At 42.8% G+C, this 20,181-nt stretch overlaps 1 protein-coding gene across 6 annotated transcripts in view; it reads left to right on the forward strand.

Moving 5' to 3' along the window:
- Positions 1-3,135: 3,135 nt before the first annotated feature.
- The window catches only part of fam184ab (family with sequence similarity 184 member Ab), a 34,065-nt gene continuing 17,019 nt past the window's right edge, over positions 3,136-20,181 (forward strand). Inside the window, exons 1-14 of one of the 6 annotated variants that reach the window (XM_086060984.1) lie at positions 3,136-3,422; positions 3,667-3,891; positions 10,799-10,918; positions 11,040-11,198; positions 12,094-12,333; positions 12,404-12,487; positions 12,603-12,854; positions 13,946-14,081; positions 14,195-14,376; positions 16,532-16,717; positions 18,243-18,365; positions 19,244-19,405; positions 19,500-19,621; positions 19,710-19,860. In XM_086060984.1, coding sequence (XP_085917110.1) covers positions 3,703-3,891; positions 10,799-10,918; positions 11,040-11,198; positions 12,094-12,333; positions 12,404-12,487; positions 12,603-12,854; positions 13,946-14,081; positions 14,195-14,376; positions 16,532-16,717; positions 18,243-18,365; positions 19,244-19,405; positions 19,500-19,621; positions 19,710-19,860 — 2,106 coding nt within the window. In that variant the 5' untranslated portion in view covers positions 3,136-3,422; positions 3,667-3,702. Of the gene's footprint in view, positions 3,892-5,038; positions 5,060-8,955; positions 9,329-10,798; positions 10,919-11,039; positions 11,199-12,093; positions 12,334-12,403; positions 12,488-12,602; positions 12,855-13,945; positions 14,082-14,194; positions 14,377-16,531; positions 16,718-18,242; positions 18,366-19,243; positions 19,406-19,499; positions 19,622-19,709; positions 19,861-20,181 lie in introns of those variants that run through there. The other 5 variants (XM_086060985.1, XM_086060983.1, XM_086060988.1 and 2 more) reach the window with 5 other exon arrangements.

Below are 20,181 nucleotides of genomic sequence, written 5' to 3' on the forward strand. Positions count from 1 at the left end.
TTGTCATGTGACCTTGGAATTGTATTGCGTGATCAGCAAAATGAGGAAACCTTCCGTTGATTATCATATTTTGTCACGTGTGTAGTGAAGCAAATTCAAAATATATTTGGAACTTGTGGATGAAAAAAGTTTTTATTTTTTTTCAATTGAGACGAACGTGCACTTTTGGTTGTTTTATGAAAACGCGCATCTGACATTCAACGTTCCACAATATTTGACGCGTTTAGTTTTGAATTGTGAATTTTGAATCGCTGAACGATTTATCGTGTTTCATATTCGGAATTTGTGAGAGCAATGTTGGGATGTAAACGTTTGAGGAGAATCATTCCATTTTTTTGGTGTGTTGATGCAATATTTTCATTTTTGGACAAATGTTTTATGATTGTTAAAAAAAAAAAAAGATGATGAATTATTATTATTATTATTATTATTATTATTATTATTACTATTACTATGATTCTTGTAAATATCAGGTAGTGGCCGAAAAGCCACTGGACATTTCTATCAAGATTTGTGGATTCAAGATGAGATTAATGCGCTGCAGACTTTTTAAGAAATTATATTTGTTACACTTCTATAATCAAAATAAAAAAAGAGATTTTATTATGTGCCGCTTCGGTATTTTGTTTTTTATTCATTTAGTCACCTTAACTATGATAAAAAAAAATATTACAGTGGATCCTTGCATACTGATTACCTCCACCCACCCCAAAAAAATATTATTATTTATTTATTTACATATTTTGTCATTTTTATTTTAGGGAATTTTTCATGGTGGCCAATCAGCAGTTTTCGCCCTCAAACCCCCCCCCCCCCCCCCCAATAAAAATAACGGGTCTCCATTGTATTGAGGTTTTTCCTCTTGAATGTAGCAAGTATTCATATATGCAATGCAACATTTTCACCACCAGAGAGCAGCAGAGGACCGCAGGCCGAAAACCCGCAAGGTTTGAAATCTCAGCGAATTCAAGACAGCAAAATGTTGCGTTTTAAACCTAAACGAGGGTTTCACGACATTATTAGAGTATCAAATAAAAGGTTTAGGGTTTCAAGAGCGTCTGGTTGCTGACTTGCCGTTTCTGGTTTTCAGGTTGGCGTCGACATGAAGAATCGGATGTCCACTTTTATTTATTTATTTATTTATGTATTGTACATGAACCCTGACCTGAAACCCAACCGGGCCTTCCATTGGACAATTCCTAACAATTTAACGTTGAAAAGTTGCAGCATTTTGTCAAGTTATTTTCCAAACCTCATAGCACTTCTTTTTTTCCTTTTTTTTTGGTGTCATCCAACGTTCTAACATGCTTACGTAACTTTTGTTGTTTGCGTACCAGATGGACGCACGCACTTACTGGCTTAATGAAATATTCAATTTGGAGCCAAAAAGTATTTTTATTGTCTGGTGGCTTTTTTTTTCTTTTCTTTTTTTCAAAAATGTTGCATTTACAGCAAGGGGGACTGGGCTGGCCCACGAATATTAAAAATCTTCATACAATTAACGGCCATCATCAATAGATTGGGAGAAGAAATGAAACGCGAAAAATTCTTGAAACACCTTGACTAAACTTATTTTTTTTTTATGCAAAGAAGACTTTCACAACTACTGACTCACTGGCTGTAGACGTTTTAGTCATTCTTTGCAGAGGATAAAGAATATCTGCCTGTGAGTATTGCTATATTGTCTTTCGAAATACATTGTTGCACCGTTTGTTTGACCGCCGAGAGTATTCATTGGCACGAAGTCAAAGCAAGGCAACTGCCACCGCTAAGCTAATGCTAACTCCCGGGTGTCTTTTCCTGACAAAAAAATGAGTTGCAAAGAGAGACACCGCTACAACAGGAGCGAGCATATCCCAGCATGCTTCACTCCGCCTGAGCTTGATTTATTTCGTTGTTAAGCGGCGACATCGCCGCATTTCCCCTGGCGACACACACACACGCACACACAAACGCGCGCACGTGCGCACGCACAATTGGGACAAGATCCGCGTTGTGACGAGCACGCCATCAGGCAGCAAAAGTGCGTGTGTCGTGTGAAGGAAATATCTTCACTTGTGACACGCTCGCGTGTTGTTTATGAAAGGACTCGTCTTCACTTTGATCTTCTTTTGAGGAAGGGGCCGATATTTCTGGACCACAAAGTCTTCGTTTACCGGGAGCCGCCCCAGAAACAGGAATGCGTCGCAAATTCAGAAAATCTGAGATGAAGGGAAATATTTTCCTCATCATTACTACTTATCCTGCTCATTAAAAAATATATATGTAATTATTATATTTTATATATTTCTTGTGTGAAAATTTAAAATAGACTTTCATTTTAATTTTTAAAGGACTTAACATAAGGAAATGGAATACCTGTTATGGGTCTTTTTAGCTTCAGTTTTCTTTTGTTCATCAATAAAAAAAAATTATGGAATTGTATTGGGCATACACTTGAAAAGAAAATCTGTCTTTCTGAGTAATTAATTTTTTTATTTTTCTGCATTTTTTTTGTCCCACAAAAACGTAGAAAAAATATTCTGTACAGAAAAAAAATCTGAAAAACGGAAAAATTATTCATAAAAGCAGTTTAAAAAAAAGTTATTTTGATCATCATCAAAACATAATATACTTTCATCCACTTGGGGGGGAAAAAAATAGTTTTTTTCAGCGTTTTTTCCCCCAAATAATTATTTAGTGTCTGTTTTCCACAGTATTGTATCTGGAGTATGTTCTGTGATTTCCTCCCCAAAATGTACAGAAACAAAAAAATATTTATTTTGAAAATCTGGGGGGGGGATATTCCAAGAAACTATATATATATATATATATATATATATACACACAAAAGCAGAAAAACACTCAAATAAGAAAACAGTTACTAAAATAAATTATATATATATATATATATATATATATATATATATATATATATATATATATATATATATATATATATATATATATATATATATATATAATAAATGTAAAGGGCTTCCGTAACTTCTCCTCCAAATATAGCTCTGTTTTCGTGTACAGTATACAACTCTCATTTCTCTTACTGTCCATGAACGCATCACAACTGTTCCCACCGCCCGTGAACGCATCACAGACTGTTGGGGTGATCCATGGCAACAGGAGCGCAGCAGCAGCAGCAGCCGAGCTCAGGCTGAGGGTGACGGTGAAGCTGAGGTTGAGTCTGGGGGTGGGGGTGGTGGTGGGGGGGAAGTCTGCGTTCGTTCGTCCCCGTCGTACACGCTCGCCGACCTGCCAGTCTCCCGCGCGCACACGCGCACACTCAAACGCACCCCATGTAGCCGCCGAGTACCGAGGGGAGGACCAATCCGACGCGACGGCTCCTCATTTGGGCTCCAAGGTGACCGACCGGGGAGGTGGGGAGCCAGACGGCAGCCCGACTTCCGCTCGCACGTCAGCGGCAGGTGAAGTCGGCCGTAGCTCGGAGCGCTGGCGGCGGCGGCGTCCGGGATGCGCGCCACTGACATCTCCGGAGCTTAAAATTTTGCTTGTCACTTTTGCTTCTTCTTTTTTTTTTCTCGCGTTCGGACCCGAAGCAAAATGGGATATTTTTTAAACAGCTCGCTGCGTCATGTTTTTCGTTAGGTTTCTGTAAAAAAATATATATATAAGTCCTCCTTTTTTTTGTTTTTTTTTTAATTATTAAAGCTCACATCTCCATCAAGCTGAAGCATCATCGTGAAGATGGCGACTGGGTCGGGTTGGCAGCCGTATTACTGCCCTGCCGGTCAGGGGAAATATGCTTCATCTTCATCGACATCGTCGTCCACATCCACGTCCACGTCCACAACCTCCTTCCAGTCCGGCCTGGCCATGGAATATACCCAAGACCTGCACCTGAAGATGAGCAAGAAGATCGCCCAGCTGACCAAGGTAAGGCGCAGATGTTGCGAGGCCTTTTTTTTGCAATCGCGAGAAGCGATGAAAACCGCTGCTTTCAACTCTTCGCCCGGACTCCGTTCAAGAGTGCGCATATGTTAGGTTTGCACTCTCGGCTTTGCACATTTATTACAGCTACGACTAAAATTCAAATTTCTTTAGATTTTTTACAGTCCTCCCATTAATTCGGCAACGATAATAGCTTATATTTGCATACACGAAACCGTGCTTTTACGAGTAAAGCATCTGGCTCATCTGTGGGGTTGAACGCGCCAGAACGCCACATTTGAGCGAATCGCTCGTCCCATTTCCAACTACATTGCTTTGGATTGTCATTTTTAAATGCACGCCGAATTTAAGAGCAGCCTCACATGTTGCTACCACCGCCGTCAACTTACACACCGCGAGCATGCAATGGCCGCCCAGGGGGGCGAGCAAGCCTTCATTTAAATTGGGCGATTCTTAAAGGAACTTTGGTGTTTGCATACTGTTACCAGAGAGAGAGAGAGATGTGAGCTGCCTGAAGGTGAAAGCGTTTTGTCGGGATGCTGCATCCATCAGCGAGGCACGTGCGGGGTCATTAGCCACAACATTAATCACATTAGTCAGTAATCACACACACAACAATAGTGAGCTGACATTTTCGCGATGTGGAAGCAGAGGGAGGCAACTTTGGTGGGGATGCGCGCCTCGTCACATTTCACCTGCTTTGATATTTGATAGCTGTTAAAATAACCAAAATGTCGTTCTTTCACCCCGTCGTGGAATTCTCTGCGTTTGATATTTGGGTTCGACACTAAAGTTTACCTTTATAAACACACACTTCACACGAGCGTTCATATTTGCTCTATAATCGCGCAGCCCAGTCAATGCGAGTGCTTTTTCGCTTGTATAATGCTTTACAATGAGCAGCCAGCGTTTTATGGCTCTGCTTACTGACTCCCGTCGGGGCCTTTCAAGGGCATTCTGAATGAAACTTCCAGCCTTGCCTTGGGGGAGGTCTGGGCTTTGATCCCCCAACAACCAAAGAATGACACGTTCCTTGGCAGGTTGGAACTCGCTGCGGCTTTGAATGTGTCATTATCGCCACAAACCGGAAGTCTGGCGGCGTCTCGCAGGCACGCAAACTTCTTTTTTTCGGAGGCAGAGGACACTTGATTAGGTACAGTGGAGGTTGCCAGGTGGTGCCGATGAAATTTTAATGTGTTGCTTTTAAAGTGTAGCATCAAGTATGTACCGGTTAGCTTCCATGCTAACTTGGCGTCGGAAAACTTTTGGACCTTTCGTCTGCCATCTTTGTGTGTGTGTGTGTGTGTGTGTGTGTGTAAATGTGAGTCACAGACACTGACTGTTCTGAATGTCCTGGATAGCTGACAGCCCATACACGCAAGCCGTTGAAGCGACAGGGCGGCCATCTTTCTACTCCCATCTCGCGAGCGGGCTACTGTATAAACTATACAGTATACATACAGATTAGACATACACAGCTCACAGGCAGTTAGTATAGGGCCGGGGGCGGGATTTGTGGCGGTTTGGTCACTATTTTTTAGTTAAAAAAAATAAAAAATACAAATTTACATCAGCGCATTCCGATTGGCTGAAACTTTGAACAGGAATGATGTGGATATGCTATGTTGAATGCATCACTATGACAGGGAATTTTTTTGGGGGTGGGGTAAAAAATGTGGATTTGTGTGAAATCCAAATTTTTGGAATGAAAAAAAACAAAAAAATTTGCCCACCCCATACCTCCCATAGAGCAGGAAGTGATGTCACAGCTGTGCAGAGCAGCCAGAATGTTTAGGCTTTCGCCACAATTTCCATCGCTCCGGCTTTCTAATCTCTATAAACGGCGTTCTGGGAGAATGAAAAACCAGAGGAGATTAACGCTTGTGCGTGCGTGTGTACAGTTTATTAACCTCTGCAGGAAGGATGCCTCTCTTCGCTCATTGTCACAATTCTTTGTCAGATTTCATTAAGATACTGCCGCTGTGGACGCTCGTAGGCACGCACACGCACGCCGAAACACACGCGCACACACCGAGTGGCTAGCACGATTTGATGGGTCATTCTTCCTTCGGAGGCGCATTTCTTCTCTTTCTTTTTTATTGGCTGGCTGCAAATCAGCTCATCAGCCAATCACGGTCCACAAACATCCTTGAGCATGTCTTCCGTTACCACGGGGACAGTCAAATTGGAATTGTATGTCAGCAACTTCACAAAATATGGAAGAAGAGGATACATTGATGTGATGTCAGCGGGCTTTGCGGCCAACGTGTGAAAGATGTGGCGGCCAAATGGTGGCAGAGCATGACTCAGCATTCCCCCTTGGCTTTTGAAGAGCAATCGATAGCTTCCGCACTCCATGTGCAACTGTCACTTTGCCTCCAATTGGATTGAGCACTTATAGCTTAGCATTTTCACATAGCATTTAGCTCGTCACTTACATCAAGAAGTTGCATTTAGCATGTGCGGAGAGCTTTGCGTCGCAGTTGAATTCAGCACGTCCGCTTAGCATTTTCACGTAGCATTTAGCTGGCCACTTTCATAAAGAATATTGGATTTAGCACGCATAGAGAGCTTAACATATACGTTTTATGTGTGTTTAGCTTAGCAGTTGAATTTAGCGTTTTCACTTTTCACAAGCTCACCAGTTACATCAAGAACGCTTGATTTAGCGCGTAGTTCAACATTTTCGTGCCATCTTGTGGCTCGTCAGTTTGACGAAGATGTTGGATCGAGCGTGTATAAAAATGTTCACGGCAGCTTATTGTTGTGTGTGTTGCTTAGCAGTTGTACGTAGTATGTAGCTTAGCATTTTTATAGCATTTAGCTAGCCAGTTACATTCAAAAAGTTTGATTTAGAATTTCCATGTAGCCTGTAGTTTGTCATTCCCCCTCCCAAGAATATTCAATTTAGCATGTCTAGACCTTTATGTAGCTGTTAGCTTAGCATGTTCATGCAACATATCAGCTCGCCGGTTTATTCCCCCTTTCCTTTAGCCCAATTTAGGCATAATTTGAGTCTTTATCCGCTATATTGGCGCCGCCGCCAGCTAACGAGTCCATCAAAGTCGAATCTGCAACAACAAAAGAGAGCCACAGTTTCCATGACAACATAAACCCCTGAAACAAAAAGTGTTCTACTTGCTGGGAGACAAACGCTCTCAAAAAGACACCAAACGTGAAGACTCAACGCAACGCTAATATGATGAAGCCTCGCAAAGCAACTAACTGGAGCACACGCTCTAATTACGAAAACCCGAAAGTTACAGGAAGTTTTTACTTCTTTCTACCGGTAAATATTCCAGGGACCTCGGACTGCTCTGTACATTTTTTTTTACTGTCTTATGTTGATAGTGGAATAATCGTGGCATTTCTGGATGTTGTCGGAATCAAGCCGTTTGTCCGGTTTTATTTTTCTAACAAACTTGTCTTTTGTGCGTCCCTTCTTAGCAGGGGGAATTATCTAATGTTACTTTTTTTTTCATGTTACCTTTCACGCCAAAAACTGTTCCGTGGCCAAAATAGACCAAGCTTAGACTACTCAAACCTAATAAAATATCAAATCTGTATACATTGTAGAGGATCGGATCGTAAAAAAAATTAAATAAAAAAAACTTCCTTTTATTTTTTAAAATCTAACACCCACTTCCTCCGAGACTGGTTTATCTCAGGCTGGCGTTTTTGTTAACTACTGAAATGCAGCATATGATGACACACAAAGCACGAAGGCTGCAGGCTACTGAGTGCCAATGTAAACTGATGGCAGCGCTAATGGAAGTCAGTGTTGTGCGCCCTTGTGTGCGCGCGTGCGTGCGTGCGCGCGTGCGCCTTCACAAGCTGTGCGGTTCTTCCTCCCCGCGTCGATCGTCATCTCATTCATGCCGTCTGCTCCTCACTTGACTCCGTTATGATGATCTACAATGTGACATGTCTGACGTTGTGGTTTTGAAGAGACTTGGTGCTTTCTGGTAGTTTCAACGCTGCGATAGGACGTCACCGTGACGTCACACATATTTGGCACCAATAAAAAAAAGAAGAAAAGAAAGTGCTTTCATGTTATTTGACCAAAAAAAAGTCATTGAGAAAACAGTGAAAAATGGCTTGAATGGCTTTTAGTCCTCTCTACCATACTATCTGTCTGTTTGCTGAGTGCCCCCCCCCCCCCCCCCCCTCCAAGCTCGAGACTAAACTGTTCATAGGTGTGAAGGTAAAATGTGAAAGGTCATTTGTCTATATTCGCCCGGTGGATTGGCTGGCGACCAGTCCAAGCTGTTCACGGCAACCTGCGTGTGTGTGCTTCGCTAGCAAGAAGAGACAGATGGAGAAGAAGAAAAAAAAATGGTCGACTCTCGCTGATGAGAGAACGCAGAAGCCAAAGTGGTCGCTTCATTAGGTACACATACAGTCCTCAGAATGCCACCTTTTCACATTTTTTTTAAAATTTTTTTATCGTGTTGCCGCACTTTTATTCGGACCCATGCCAAGTCACACTTTGCTGCATTGGGTTTCATTCCAGGTGTACCTAATCAAGTATCCTGTGCCCCATCGGTGAATAATAGCGTTTTAGGCAAGCGGACGGTGACATCATGCCATCGGGCCGAGGGTGGATTAGAGATTTGTAGCTTTGAGCGGCACGCCGCTGGTGACTCATCTGACCTGATTTTTGCGTTAGCAGCAGTCGCGCAGGGGCAGAAGCAAAATCAGCCACTCAGGCGGAAAAAGGAAAATAAAAAAGGTCCGTGAAACACACTTCCACGGCGGACATGCGCGACGCTCTGATGCGCTACTCGCTGTATACGCAAATAATACGCATAGTGTCGAAATGTACGACATTCCCGAAAAATAAATATTTTGGAAACTCAAGCTCCTGAGCAACTACATGTCCTGGGCTTTACGTTAAGATTTCTTCGTCAAAATTCCAGTCGTGTAAAATGACAAAATGGTTGCCAGGCGCTACTTCCTTGTACAAACAGAAAAAGTCTTCCGAAAGCAACACCAGTAGCTGTTTTGACTCTTCTGGGCCTCCGTACTTCTCACTCATTTGTTTAGAAGTGATCCAAACTGTTTCTAATTTGTCATGATGGCTCGATCCGTTTTTTTTAATAGCTGCTTGTATCTCTGTCTGATTGACATCGCTATACAATTTCCACCGATTTAGCCGCTTAGCTCATAGCTAACGCTACCAACCGACCACCAACCGATCGCCCGCTACCAAACGTGTTTTTTTTTTCTTCTCTCACGTAAGCCTCGCTTTGGCTTCATCTGACGTCCACTTCATCAAGCACTTTGCTCCTTACGCAGGCGGCTGTGCCCAGTTGCCATGGAAACCCGCCAGTTAGATACATACGTGCGCGCGCGGGTGTGAAAGAGAAAGTATTTAACCCCCCCATCCTCCGCTCCCCCGCCTTACCTGTCTGTGCTGCAGGTAATTACCGTCTTCCCACTCAGCTCTAAAAATATTCCGAGTCTCTGCAGGCAGACAGCGGGCCAAATGTTCCAGATGGACTTTGATCAGCTTTGGGAGGCAAAACGAAAACCGAAGGAAAACTTTTGAAGTGTCTTAAAATTTTATCACGTGTACTTAACGGGGTTGTGACTTTAGCTTAGCAAGAATGCTAAACCTGGTGGTAGCGGTCGCTGTGGTCAAACAAGGTCTCGATGTCTTCTTACTGGATTTGGTACTTGTGCCAGAAATATTTTCATTAGAAAATGTCTCTTTACAATTTAGTAAGCAGTACAGTTTAGCATTTGTATATATTTTTTTAGCTAGGCTACTACAACATTATTTGTTAGATTCTTCATGAGTTCTTTCTTTAGCCATCTCCTTATTGGTTTGTTCATTGGTTTGATAGTTTGTATGTTAGTTAGCTAGCTTAGCTAGCTGGCTACCATAGTTAGTTAGTTAGTTCTTTGGCACATTTAGTGGGTGGTTAGTTTTCTTTGTTAGTTGGTTCCTTCTTTGGTTCAAATGTTGGTTCGTTTTTAGTTTCTGTTTTCTGTTTGGTTTGTTCCCTTATCTTTTGTTGATTGGTTGGTTTGTTTGTCAAGTCTTTTATCCTTGGCTCTCTGAGCTGGTTACTACTTTTGTTGTTGTTGTTGTTTTTTTTAGGTTGTTCTTAGTTTCATTCAGTTTGTTGGTTGGTTGATTGATTTGTTCTTTGGTGCAATTATGTGTTCACTGATTTGTTCTTGGGTTTGTTGGCTAGGGAACAAAAAGTCAACATTTAATAGACGTTATTGTGATTTAATGATTGGCATTTTTTTTTTTTTTGCATGAGTAAGAGACTAGAGCATCACTTACTGCACAGCGCAGTTGTTCTATCGTTAAAAGTCAAGTGAAAGCGTCCTGATGTCTGCATCAGTCCAGCTAATTATGTGCGCGCGCGTATATGTGTGGAAGTCAAGCTAGCGGTGGCGTGAAATTAAAAAGTCAAGCACACATCTTCTTGCACTTTTGAGCTCGGATGCGGCTGCTGCCGCCTCTTCTTTTTCTTCCTTCTCCCACGCCGCGACGAACGCCTCCATTCCCGAGTGAATCCGTGCAGAGACGTCCCACCCGCGTCCGCCTCCCTGATTAGCTAGCGTGGCTAGCGGATTAAAAAAGTGATCACCACGCTCAATGCTTGCATATTCGTCTTGGGGGAAAATGATGAACAACAACTGTATGTGTTTCATTCATGTCTCTCAAAGTGTTTTTTAAATCTAAAATAACAACAAATATTTTAAAAATTAATAATTTTTTCATTATGTGTTTCACCCATAATAATTTTTTTTTTCTTATTTGGACAAAATGAAAATTGACACGTTTGATCATTTCCTTCCATTTTTTAATCCGCAACAACGATTGTACATGTTTGGCCAGTCCATCAGTTTTGGCGTTTTTGTGCTTATGCAGGTGATCTACGCCCTCAACACCAAGAACGATGAGCACGAGGCGGCGATCGCCACCCTGAAGGAGGCCCATGAGGAGGAGGTGCAGCAGATCCTCTCTGAGACCAGGGAGAAGATTTTACAGGTACGTCACAACACTTGATTTTTTATTTTTTTTTAAAGTGTAGAGAGCGGGTGTTTATTTACAGTGAAAATATTCACATTCAAGTGACCCCCATGTTGTTTTTATTTGTTCCCCTGCGCAGTACAAGAGCAAGATCAGCGACGAGATGGACCTGAAGCGACGTATCCAGTCCCTGGAGGAATCCATGGAGCTGCACGAGAGAATGAAGAGGCAGGCGCTGGCCGAGTTCGACAACTACCGGCAGAGGGTGGAGGACCTGCAGCTGTGCACCGAGGCGCAGGTAGTCCATCAGCAGCAGCAGCCGCCGTCATTTCGGCTCGGCCTCTTCTCGTTTTATCAGCAAGCTGTAGCTCCGGAAACAGATGTGGTTGCTCATTTGGGAATAGTGAGCATGTTAATGTTTTTGTTGCTTTGTTTGTTTTAGTATGTTGTTTTGTTGATGGATTACTTATTTGGTTTGGATTTATTGTTTTGATAATTGATTTATTGGTTGGATGGATGTTTAGTCGACTGGCCGGTTGGCTGATTGATGACTGACTGGTTGATTAGCCGACTGACTGGGTATTTGACTGACTGGCTGGTTGGTTGGTAGAATGGCTGACTGATGACTGACTGGTTGTTTGATTAATTGGTTGACTGATGACTACTGACTGGTTGGTTAGCTGATGACGGACTGACTGACTGGTTATTTGACTGACTGGTTGATTGGCTGACTGACTAGTTATTTGACTGGCTGGTTGGTTGACTGGCTGACTGATGACTGACCGTTTTTTTATTGGTTGGTTGACCGATGACTACTGACTGGTTGGTTAGCTGACTGACTGACTGATTATTTGACTGGCTGGTTATTTGGTCGATTGGTTGGTTGACTGACTGACTTTGGTTGGTTGGTAGGTTGGTTGGTTGACTGATGACTGACTGGTTATTTGTCTGACTGACTGGTCGATTAGCTGACTGACTAGTTATTTGACTGACTGGCTGGTTGATTGACTGGCTGACTGACTGTTTTTTTATTGGTTGGTTGACCGATGACTACTGACTGGTTAGTTAGCTGACTGACTGTTTGTTTGGTTGACTTACTGACTGATGGCTGACTGACTGACTGATGGCTGACTGACTGACTGACTAAACCAGACTTAGAACATGAGCAGTTAACTTGTGACTTGGGCCCATAGCACACGCAACGGGTGGTGTCCATGTCGCGCGAGGTGGAGGAGATGCGGCGCTCGTTCGAGGAGAAGCTGCGCACCTTTGGCCAAGCGCAGGTGCAGTTCGAGCAAGAGAAGAGGGTGGCGCTAGAGGAGCTGAAGGGCCAACACCGGCAGGAGGTCCAGGAGCTCCTCCGCAGCCACCAGAGCCACAATGCCAACTACAGCAAGGACCAGGAGAAGCTGGTCCAGCTCCACAAAGCCGAGGTACGCTGCGAGACTCAAATGTAACCGAGAGGAAAGAACTTGGATGGTGATTTTGTTTTGCTGGTTTCAGGTGGATTCTCTGACGGAGCGAGTGGAAGAACTCAAGCAGGACAAGAAGAGACTGGTGGACGAGTACGAGGCCAAACTCAGCAAGGTGCCGGACATGCCGACGACCTGCCCATCATAAATAAAAATGCGGTTGACGTCTAAAACTCCTTGGTGGAGGTTGTAATAATAATGTTGACTTCTCTGCCATGCGTGTTTTTCAGGCCCAGGCCTTCTACGAACGCGAACTGGAGGCCATGAAGCGAACGCAGCAGCTGACGGCCGACAACCTCCTGGCATGGAAGCGCACCGAGGCCGAGCTGCGCCGCGAGTTCCAGACGCAGGAGGCGGCGCTGCAGAAGACCCTGGGCAAGCTCCGGACCGAGCTGGCCCGCGTCACCGAGGAGGCCCGCGAACACCGCGAGCGCTCGTACAAGCTGCAGGCCTCGCTCGCCGTCTCCGAGAGCGCCGTCAAGGTGAGTGGAATACAGTCATGCAGACGCAAACGATGAAGACTTTCACAACTGCTGTAAGTTCGTTTCTGATTTTTAGCAGAGGATAAAGAATATATGCCTGCGGGTATTGTTAGTTTGTCTTTCTCTGTGTGTTACGGTTTGTCTTCAAATATCTGTTCTTTAAAACATTAGGATACCGCCACGTAGATGCTATTTGCTAGCCCGTCTATGGGGTTTTCCTATTCCAAATTTCATTTTAAAAAATTCTTCAATTTTTCTCATTATCATGTTTTTTGTAAATATAAGTAATAATAAACCCATTCAAAATCGATAATATTCTTGTCATGACAGCCATGCCTGAATAAAAATAACATTGTTAAACTTAAAAAAAAAAAATCTAGCTTCAGATATCCTTCAAAATGAATAATACAAAATTTAATACAGGAGTTATCCCTGAAATTTTCCATCAACATTTTCTTTCTTTATTATTTGAATAGAATTATTCACATATTCAAAATCAATAGAGTTCTTAATTTAATCTAGGAAATGGTCGCTGAAACATTAAAATATTTTAATAATTTTTTTTTACAAAAAATAAATTATTCTTCCATTTTTACTATTGTCTTCTTTTTTTAAATATGATATGTCATAATCAATTCATTAAAAGCGTAAAAAAGAATCTAAAAAGTCGGAACAAAAGTGCTCAATTGAAAAAAACAAAAACAATTCCTCAATACAAAAAATTGATAGCATTCTTTTTTATGAAGAAAATCAAAAATTTTGTTTAAAAATATGTACATTCATTTTGTTACTCAATAGTCAATAGATTTAATACAAGAAGAAAATGTACCTAAAAATAATCACAAATATGAATGTAATAATTATTATGTACCGGTATTAATTTTTTCGGTAGATTGAAAATGTAAATAGCTGAATTTAGTTTCACTTTGCACAAATGATCTTTAAAACTGTAAGATGTTGATATTATTGGGGGTGGGGGGGGGGGGGGGGTCCAATCAAAACTAAACTAATGTGTGTGCATTTCTCAAGCACACAGTCAGCTACTTTCAGCGTGTTTTAATTTCAATTTGCGTGCGTGTTGCCTTCCTCAGGAGCTGAGCAAGCAGCTGGACGAGGTGACGCAGAATTCCGAGATCGTGGAGATCCGTCAGAAGGAAGCCGAGTGCGAGCTGGAGGCGGCCCGGGATCGAGTTCAGCAGCAGGCCACCGAGATCCTCCTCAAAGCCAGTAAGCCGCTCTGAGAAAAAGTTGGCCGTTCGTATCGGGCCGCCGTGTGGTCAGTGCGAGCGGCTCCCGAACGTGTCGTCATGTGACCCGCCGCCTGCCGCCGCCGCCGTCAGGTCAGATCAGCAGCCTGCAGGCCACGCAGATGACTCAGGAGGCGGCCGTCCGCGACCTGGACAACGAGCGCAGCCGTCTGAAGGACAAGGTGCTGAGGCTGGAGGAGGAGCGAGAGGCGCTTCACGGCCAGAGCCAAGCGCTGGACGACAGGCACAAGCAGCAGCTGCAGTCGCTGCACAAGGTACGCCCGCCACACCGTCAACAAGATACGCCCGCAGCATGCCTGCGAGGATTGGAAGGGGATTTTGCAAAAAAGACATTTCCAACTCAATATTTCTAATTGTGATTTTTTTTTTTTTTTTACAAACGCAAGCAATACATATTTATAGCAATCAGCAATATCAGATTTATTATGCATAATTGTTTTGCTCTCATTAACAGTGTTGCTACAGTTACCTTGAAAATGTAATTACTTTGCTAATGACTTGATTTTAAAAGTCACTTAGTTACTTTACTGATTACTTTATTAGTTACTTTCAGCTGACAACTCCACTTAACATAAAAAATGACAACTAGTTTTTCCAGAAATTTATTGGAAGTACATTTTTAACAGTCATGTTTAAGATTCAAGTTTTTATTAACAAAGACTTAACATACGTAATTGTTTTCACATATGAGAAATAAGTCTAGATTTCACCGAACATAACTGGTCCTCTTGTTTTTATATATAGGCTATATAAAAGTCTTTATATATTTTGTATAAATGTAGCGTACCTCACAAAAATGAGTACAGAACCTTGAAAAAGTAATTGAATTACTTTGCTGATTACTTGATTTTAAAAGTGACTTATTTACTTTACTGATTACTTGCTTTTAAAAAGTAACCAGTAGTGGTTAGATTACAAGTTACTTTATTAGTTACTTTCAGCTGACAACTCCACTTAACATAAAAATAATTTTTCCAGTAGTTATTGGAAGTACTTTTTTAACAGTACTGTTTAAGAATCAAGTTTTTATTAACTTAACATACGTAATTGTTTTCACATATGAGAAATAAGTCTAGATTTCACCGAACATAACTGGTCCTCTTGTTTTTATATATAGGCTATATAAAAGTCTTTATATATTTTGTATAAATGTAGCGTACCTCACAAAAATGAGTACAGAACCTTGAAAAAGTAATTGAATTACTTTGCTGATTACTTGATTTTAAAAGTGACTTATTTACTTTACTGATTACTTGCTTTTAAAAAGTAACCAGTAGTGGTTAGATTACAAGTTACTTTATTAGTTACTTTCAGCTGACAACTCCACTTAACATAAAAATAATTTTTCCAGTAGTTATTGGAAGTACTTTTTTTTTGTTAACAGTAATGGTTAAGGATAAAACTTTTTATTAACAAGTACAATGAAGAGTTAGCATAAGTCATTGTTTTTATATAAGTAAATCCAAATACGATAGCTAAAACCCTCGCAACAAAAGTGACTATACCCCTAAGTGAAAATACCCAAAGCGTCAATATAGTGTATTTTGTTTATAAACACACACACACACCTCCTGCATAAGTCACAGCTCTACTTGTCGCAAACGTGTTGGGAATTTGTAAGCTTGAATGTTTCGTGCTGCCACTCCAAACGCTAGAAAACATTTTGTCCACAGCGGAGTGTACAACCAATCTTAGTTTGAAAATTGCATTCTGCAATATTGCCATGTCGATTTGAATTTGAATAATCAGTCCTTACTTTCCAGCATACCAGATTAAAAAACAAAACAATAAAAAAAACACATTTGAATAATGGCTCAAATCAACGACTTGCTCGTCCAGACCTCCAGGCAATATTTTCAGTCACATGTCAACAAAAAAGTTGGAAAATGGCGGCAGTGACAGAGTATCAATAATTGTATTTGCCAGTCTTGAGGAAAAACACATCTTTGCAAAAGGTCGCATGAACAGCTGGCGGCGCCTCCCAGACGCTGAATGTCAAGTTGGCGGCTTCGTGTCGTCTTTGTCGGCCCTCCGGCGCTGACATTTGCCGACGCGTTGTCCTCTGAGAGGCGCCGCCGGACCGAAGGCCTCAATCAATGCGTATCGGCGCAGGCTTGGGTACATTTCCCAAAATTCTCGGAATCCCGCAAAGCGGCTCAAATGCCGTGTTTGCACAACTTGAATAGGATTTCAAAAATGTCAGCTAACTACACGCTGAATATAACAAACCTGGGGCGATGATCCACATGCTGCTTCACCAAGACGACAAGTCTTTGGGAAAGGGACCCAGGCGCGAGGAAAGTCGAATCCTCGCCTGCTCATTTGTAAATCGCTGTCAATATGGCCGAGTGACGCAGCATATGGCGCCAGTGTCAGTGCGTACCGACTGTGTGCGCGCTTTTTTGGCAGACGCTGCGCGAGGAGAAGGCGGCTCACGAAAACGACATGAGCGGCCTGCGCGCTCGCTACGACGAGGAGGGCAGCCAGACCAAGGAGAACCAGGCTCGGGTTCTGGACGACATGGCCAAGAAGCATCGGGCCACGCTGGAGAGCGCGCTCAATGGAGCGGAGAAGGACAAAAACAGACTCTTGGCTGTGAGTTCACGGCCTTTTCACGCCGCGTCCCGTTGTCACGGCAACCGTCACGTTCCGTAAACACGCACGATATTACATATTGGATTATTGCCGACGAAATACGGTCGTCGATAGCTGCCCCCCAATCACACAAAAACGGCAAGCATCCTGTTCAGCGACTGGAATAATGTGTACCTAATAAAGTGGCCGCCGAGCATCAAGTAGATATAGTGTGCGTGCGTGCGTGCGTGCGTGCGTGCGTGCGCGCGTGCGTGCGTACTTTCAGATGAATATTTGAAGTCACTTGGAACCAGCGTGCCGTGTACATGCATTAAAATCCGACACAGGAGTTATGCATGCTGCTGCTTTTAAGCCGCTTGTGTCCTACATATGTGTTAAATCATCATCATCATCATCATCTTCATCATCGTTCCTGCATGCACAGTACACGATACGACGTAAATCAACATGCGCGAAATTTGACACAACTTTCAAAAAATGGGGTTGTTTTGTATAATGCAAAAAATAAATACAAAAATGGGTCGCTACTTGGGACAATTTGACACAAGAAATTTGGGTTATTTTTGACCCAAGTGTTTTTAGTGCGAAGGGTTGTGATTTAAATAAATCGGGTTTTAAGCTTGGGTTATGGTTCCAAATAAGGTTGAGGGTTTCAAGTTCGGGTTTGAAGCATGATTTCAAACAAGAGTTGTGGTTGAAATGAGAACTTCAAAGTTGGGTGTTAAATCAGGGTTAGGATTGAAAATTGGGGTTTCAAGCCTGAGTTAGTTTTGTGTGTGTTTTGGGATTCAAAGTAGGGTTTAGGACAAAGGTTATGGTTTCAAATTAGAGTTATAAATCTGTTAGGGTTTTAAATTGCGGTTTCAAACCTAGATTAGGGTTTTAAATTAGGGTTTCAAAGCCTGGGTTAGTTTATTTATTTATTTATTTTAAACAGTGGTTTGGGATTCAAAGTCGGGTTTAGGACAAAGGTTATGGTTTCAAATTAGCGTTAGAAGTCTATTGGGGTTTCAAACCTGGATTGGGGTTTCAAATGAGGGTTTCAAGCCTGAGTTAGTGATTTAAAGAATGCTTATGGATTCAAAGTCACTGCAAATCATGGCTGCAGTTCTTGTTTCGGGTTTCAAACAACAGGTTATGGTTTCAAGTCAGGTTTATAAGTCTGGGTTAGGGTTTTAAATTACGGTTTAAAATGAGGTTAGGGTGACAAATCATTCCAATTCCTGTCGGCCATTTGTGTGACGATTTATTGTTGCTGAAATTGGAAGAGTGGGATTGAGTCCCTGAAATATCCGTGTGTCCGTCCGTGTGTCCGTCCGTCAGCGCTTTCGCGCCCTAACGATTAGCCCGAGCCCGACATAAACCTGCAGTCACGTGGCACCTTTGGCAAATGACGGCACGAGCGGCGCCCAAGATCCAAAGTGACGCATGCCGACGTCTCTTCCATTTGGTGGCACATTTTTTTTACGTTGCGTTCAAATCCGCGTGCGTGCGTGTGTGTGTGTGTGTTTGTGTGTGCGCGCAGGAGCTGGAGCAGCAGTTTGAACAAGAGCGCCACACGCTGGAGGAGCAGAGGAGCCTCCTGCTGCAGCAGTTGGAGCAGCTGAGGGAGGAAATGAGCTCCAAGCTCAACGCCGCCGACCAGGAGGTGAGCAAAAAAGTCGGGTTTCAAACTTGGGTTAGGGTTCGAAAAATAGGTTATGACATTAAGTTAGAGTTTCAAGTCAAGGTTAGGGTTGCAAGACTCGGTCAGGGTTTCAATATAGCGTGTCATACAAGAGATTCAAATGAAGGGTACAAGAAAGAGTTTGAGATTCAAATTTCAAGTTTCAGATTTAGGATTTTCAAATAGTTTTAAAATAGGATTTTAAGTCAGTCAAGGTTAAGGTTTCAGGTTGGAGTGCGTGGTTTTAAAAAAAAGGGTACAGTTTTCAAGTCAAGGTTAGGGTTTCAAGACTTGGTCAGGGTTTTAACTTAGGGTTTCAACAAGTATTCAAATTATGGTTTCAAATTTGGGTTTAAAAAAAGGTTTATGGTATCAAATTAGGGTTTCAAGTCAGGTTTGGGCTTTAAAAAGGGGTTACAGTTTTAAAGTCGGGTTTCAAAGGAAAGTTAGGGTTTTAATGCAAGGTTTCCAGCCAGGGTTAAGGCTTCAAATTAGGGTTTTGCTCTAAATCTCTATATTGTTTTTTTTTTTTTTATTAGTTTGAAAAAACTGGGTTTAGGCTTTAAACACGGATTACGGTTTTAAATGAAGGTCTCAAGACTAGGTAGGGGTCTTAAATTGCATTTATAAGAATGGGTTAGGGTTTTTTCGAACGAGGTTTAGTGTTTTAGGATTTTAAACAAAGGTTGGGGTTTCAAGTCTGATCTGGGGTTTCAAATTCTGGTTTCAAATGGATTCATTTTTCAAGTAAGGGTTTTTACGGCAGGCTTGGGGTTTTTCGCGGTAGGGTTCCAAGCCTCCGTTTATGTTGCGAGACGTGGGAAGGTGCATGACTTTCCCTGCGCGTGTTTGTGGGTCAGGCGCGGCGTCTGCAGGAGGAGGTGGAGCGCAGCGAGAAGGAAATGGGCGCGGCCGAGGGCCAAATGGCTACGATGAAGCAGGCGCAGGACAAACTGCTGGAGGAGCTTGACGCCACCAGGGGGCGACTGAGGGAGACCAGCAACCTGCTCACTGCCCTGCAGGTGACCACAACGCAACCAGCCTCACAAACGCAATTCGGGGCTAAATGCAAGGGGCGTTACTGAGTGTGCGTGTGTGCGTGTGCGCGCGTGTCAGGGCGAGCTGGAGGTCCAAACACGTCAACATGAAGCCAAAGTCATCAGCACCAAAGAGGAAGAGAAGCATAAGATGGATAAGATGGCTTTGGAATTGGAACTGAAGTGGACGGAGACCCTCAGGTGAGGACACACGCAATGCATAGGTTGCTGCGCGAACCCGCCGCGTTTTTTGCGCCGGTGACCAAAAGTTCGGTTTGCGCGCGCACAGGCAGGAATGCAAGAAGCTGCGCGAGGAGCTGCGAGAGGAGCACGTGGCGGACAAAGCGGCGGCGTTGAGCCAGCTGGTCCAAACGAAAGAGCAGGAGATGAGCAACGCCCGAGACAGCTGGCAGAGAAAAGTGGACGACCTGCTGGAACAGGTGCGAACCCTCATCTCGTCCGAGAGTTCTCGTCGGCACTTCAAGCAGAAGTGTCCGGGTCTCTCCAGTGTTTTGTCATTTTATATATATATATATATCCTCTACGCAGCTTTTGTAATAAAGTAATAAAGTATGATCCCTTCTCATAGTTCTAGTCAGCACACGAACGGCAGCATTTTTCACCTGCTGATTGCGTCACTCTCCATATCTTACATGCAGCTTTTGCAGTGAAACTTGATGAAAAAAAAAAGATGTTTTCTTCTAGTTCTAGCCAGCACTCGAGCATTAGCATTAGTCTTTCATCATTCCCTATGTTTTACA

Source organism: Leptonotus elevatus, chromosome 18 (genome assembly GCF_054856555.1).
Source record: "Leptonotus elevatus isolate MCC_2025b chromosome 18, RoL_Lele_1.0, whole genome shotgun sequence".
Taxonomy (NCBI): domain Eukaryota; kingdom Metazoa; phylum Chordata; class Actinopteri; order Syngnathiformes; family Syngnathidae; genus Leptonotus; species Leptonotus elevatus.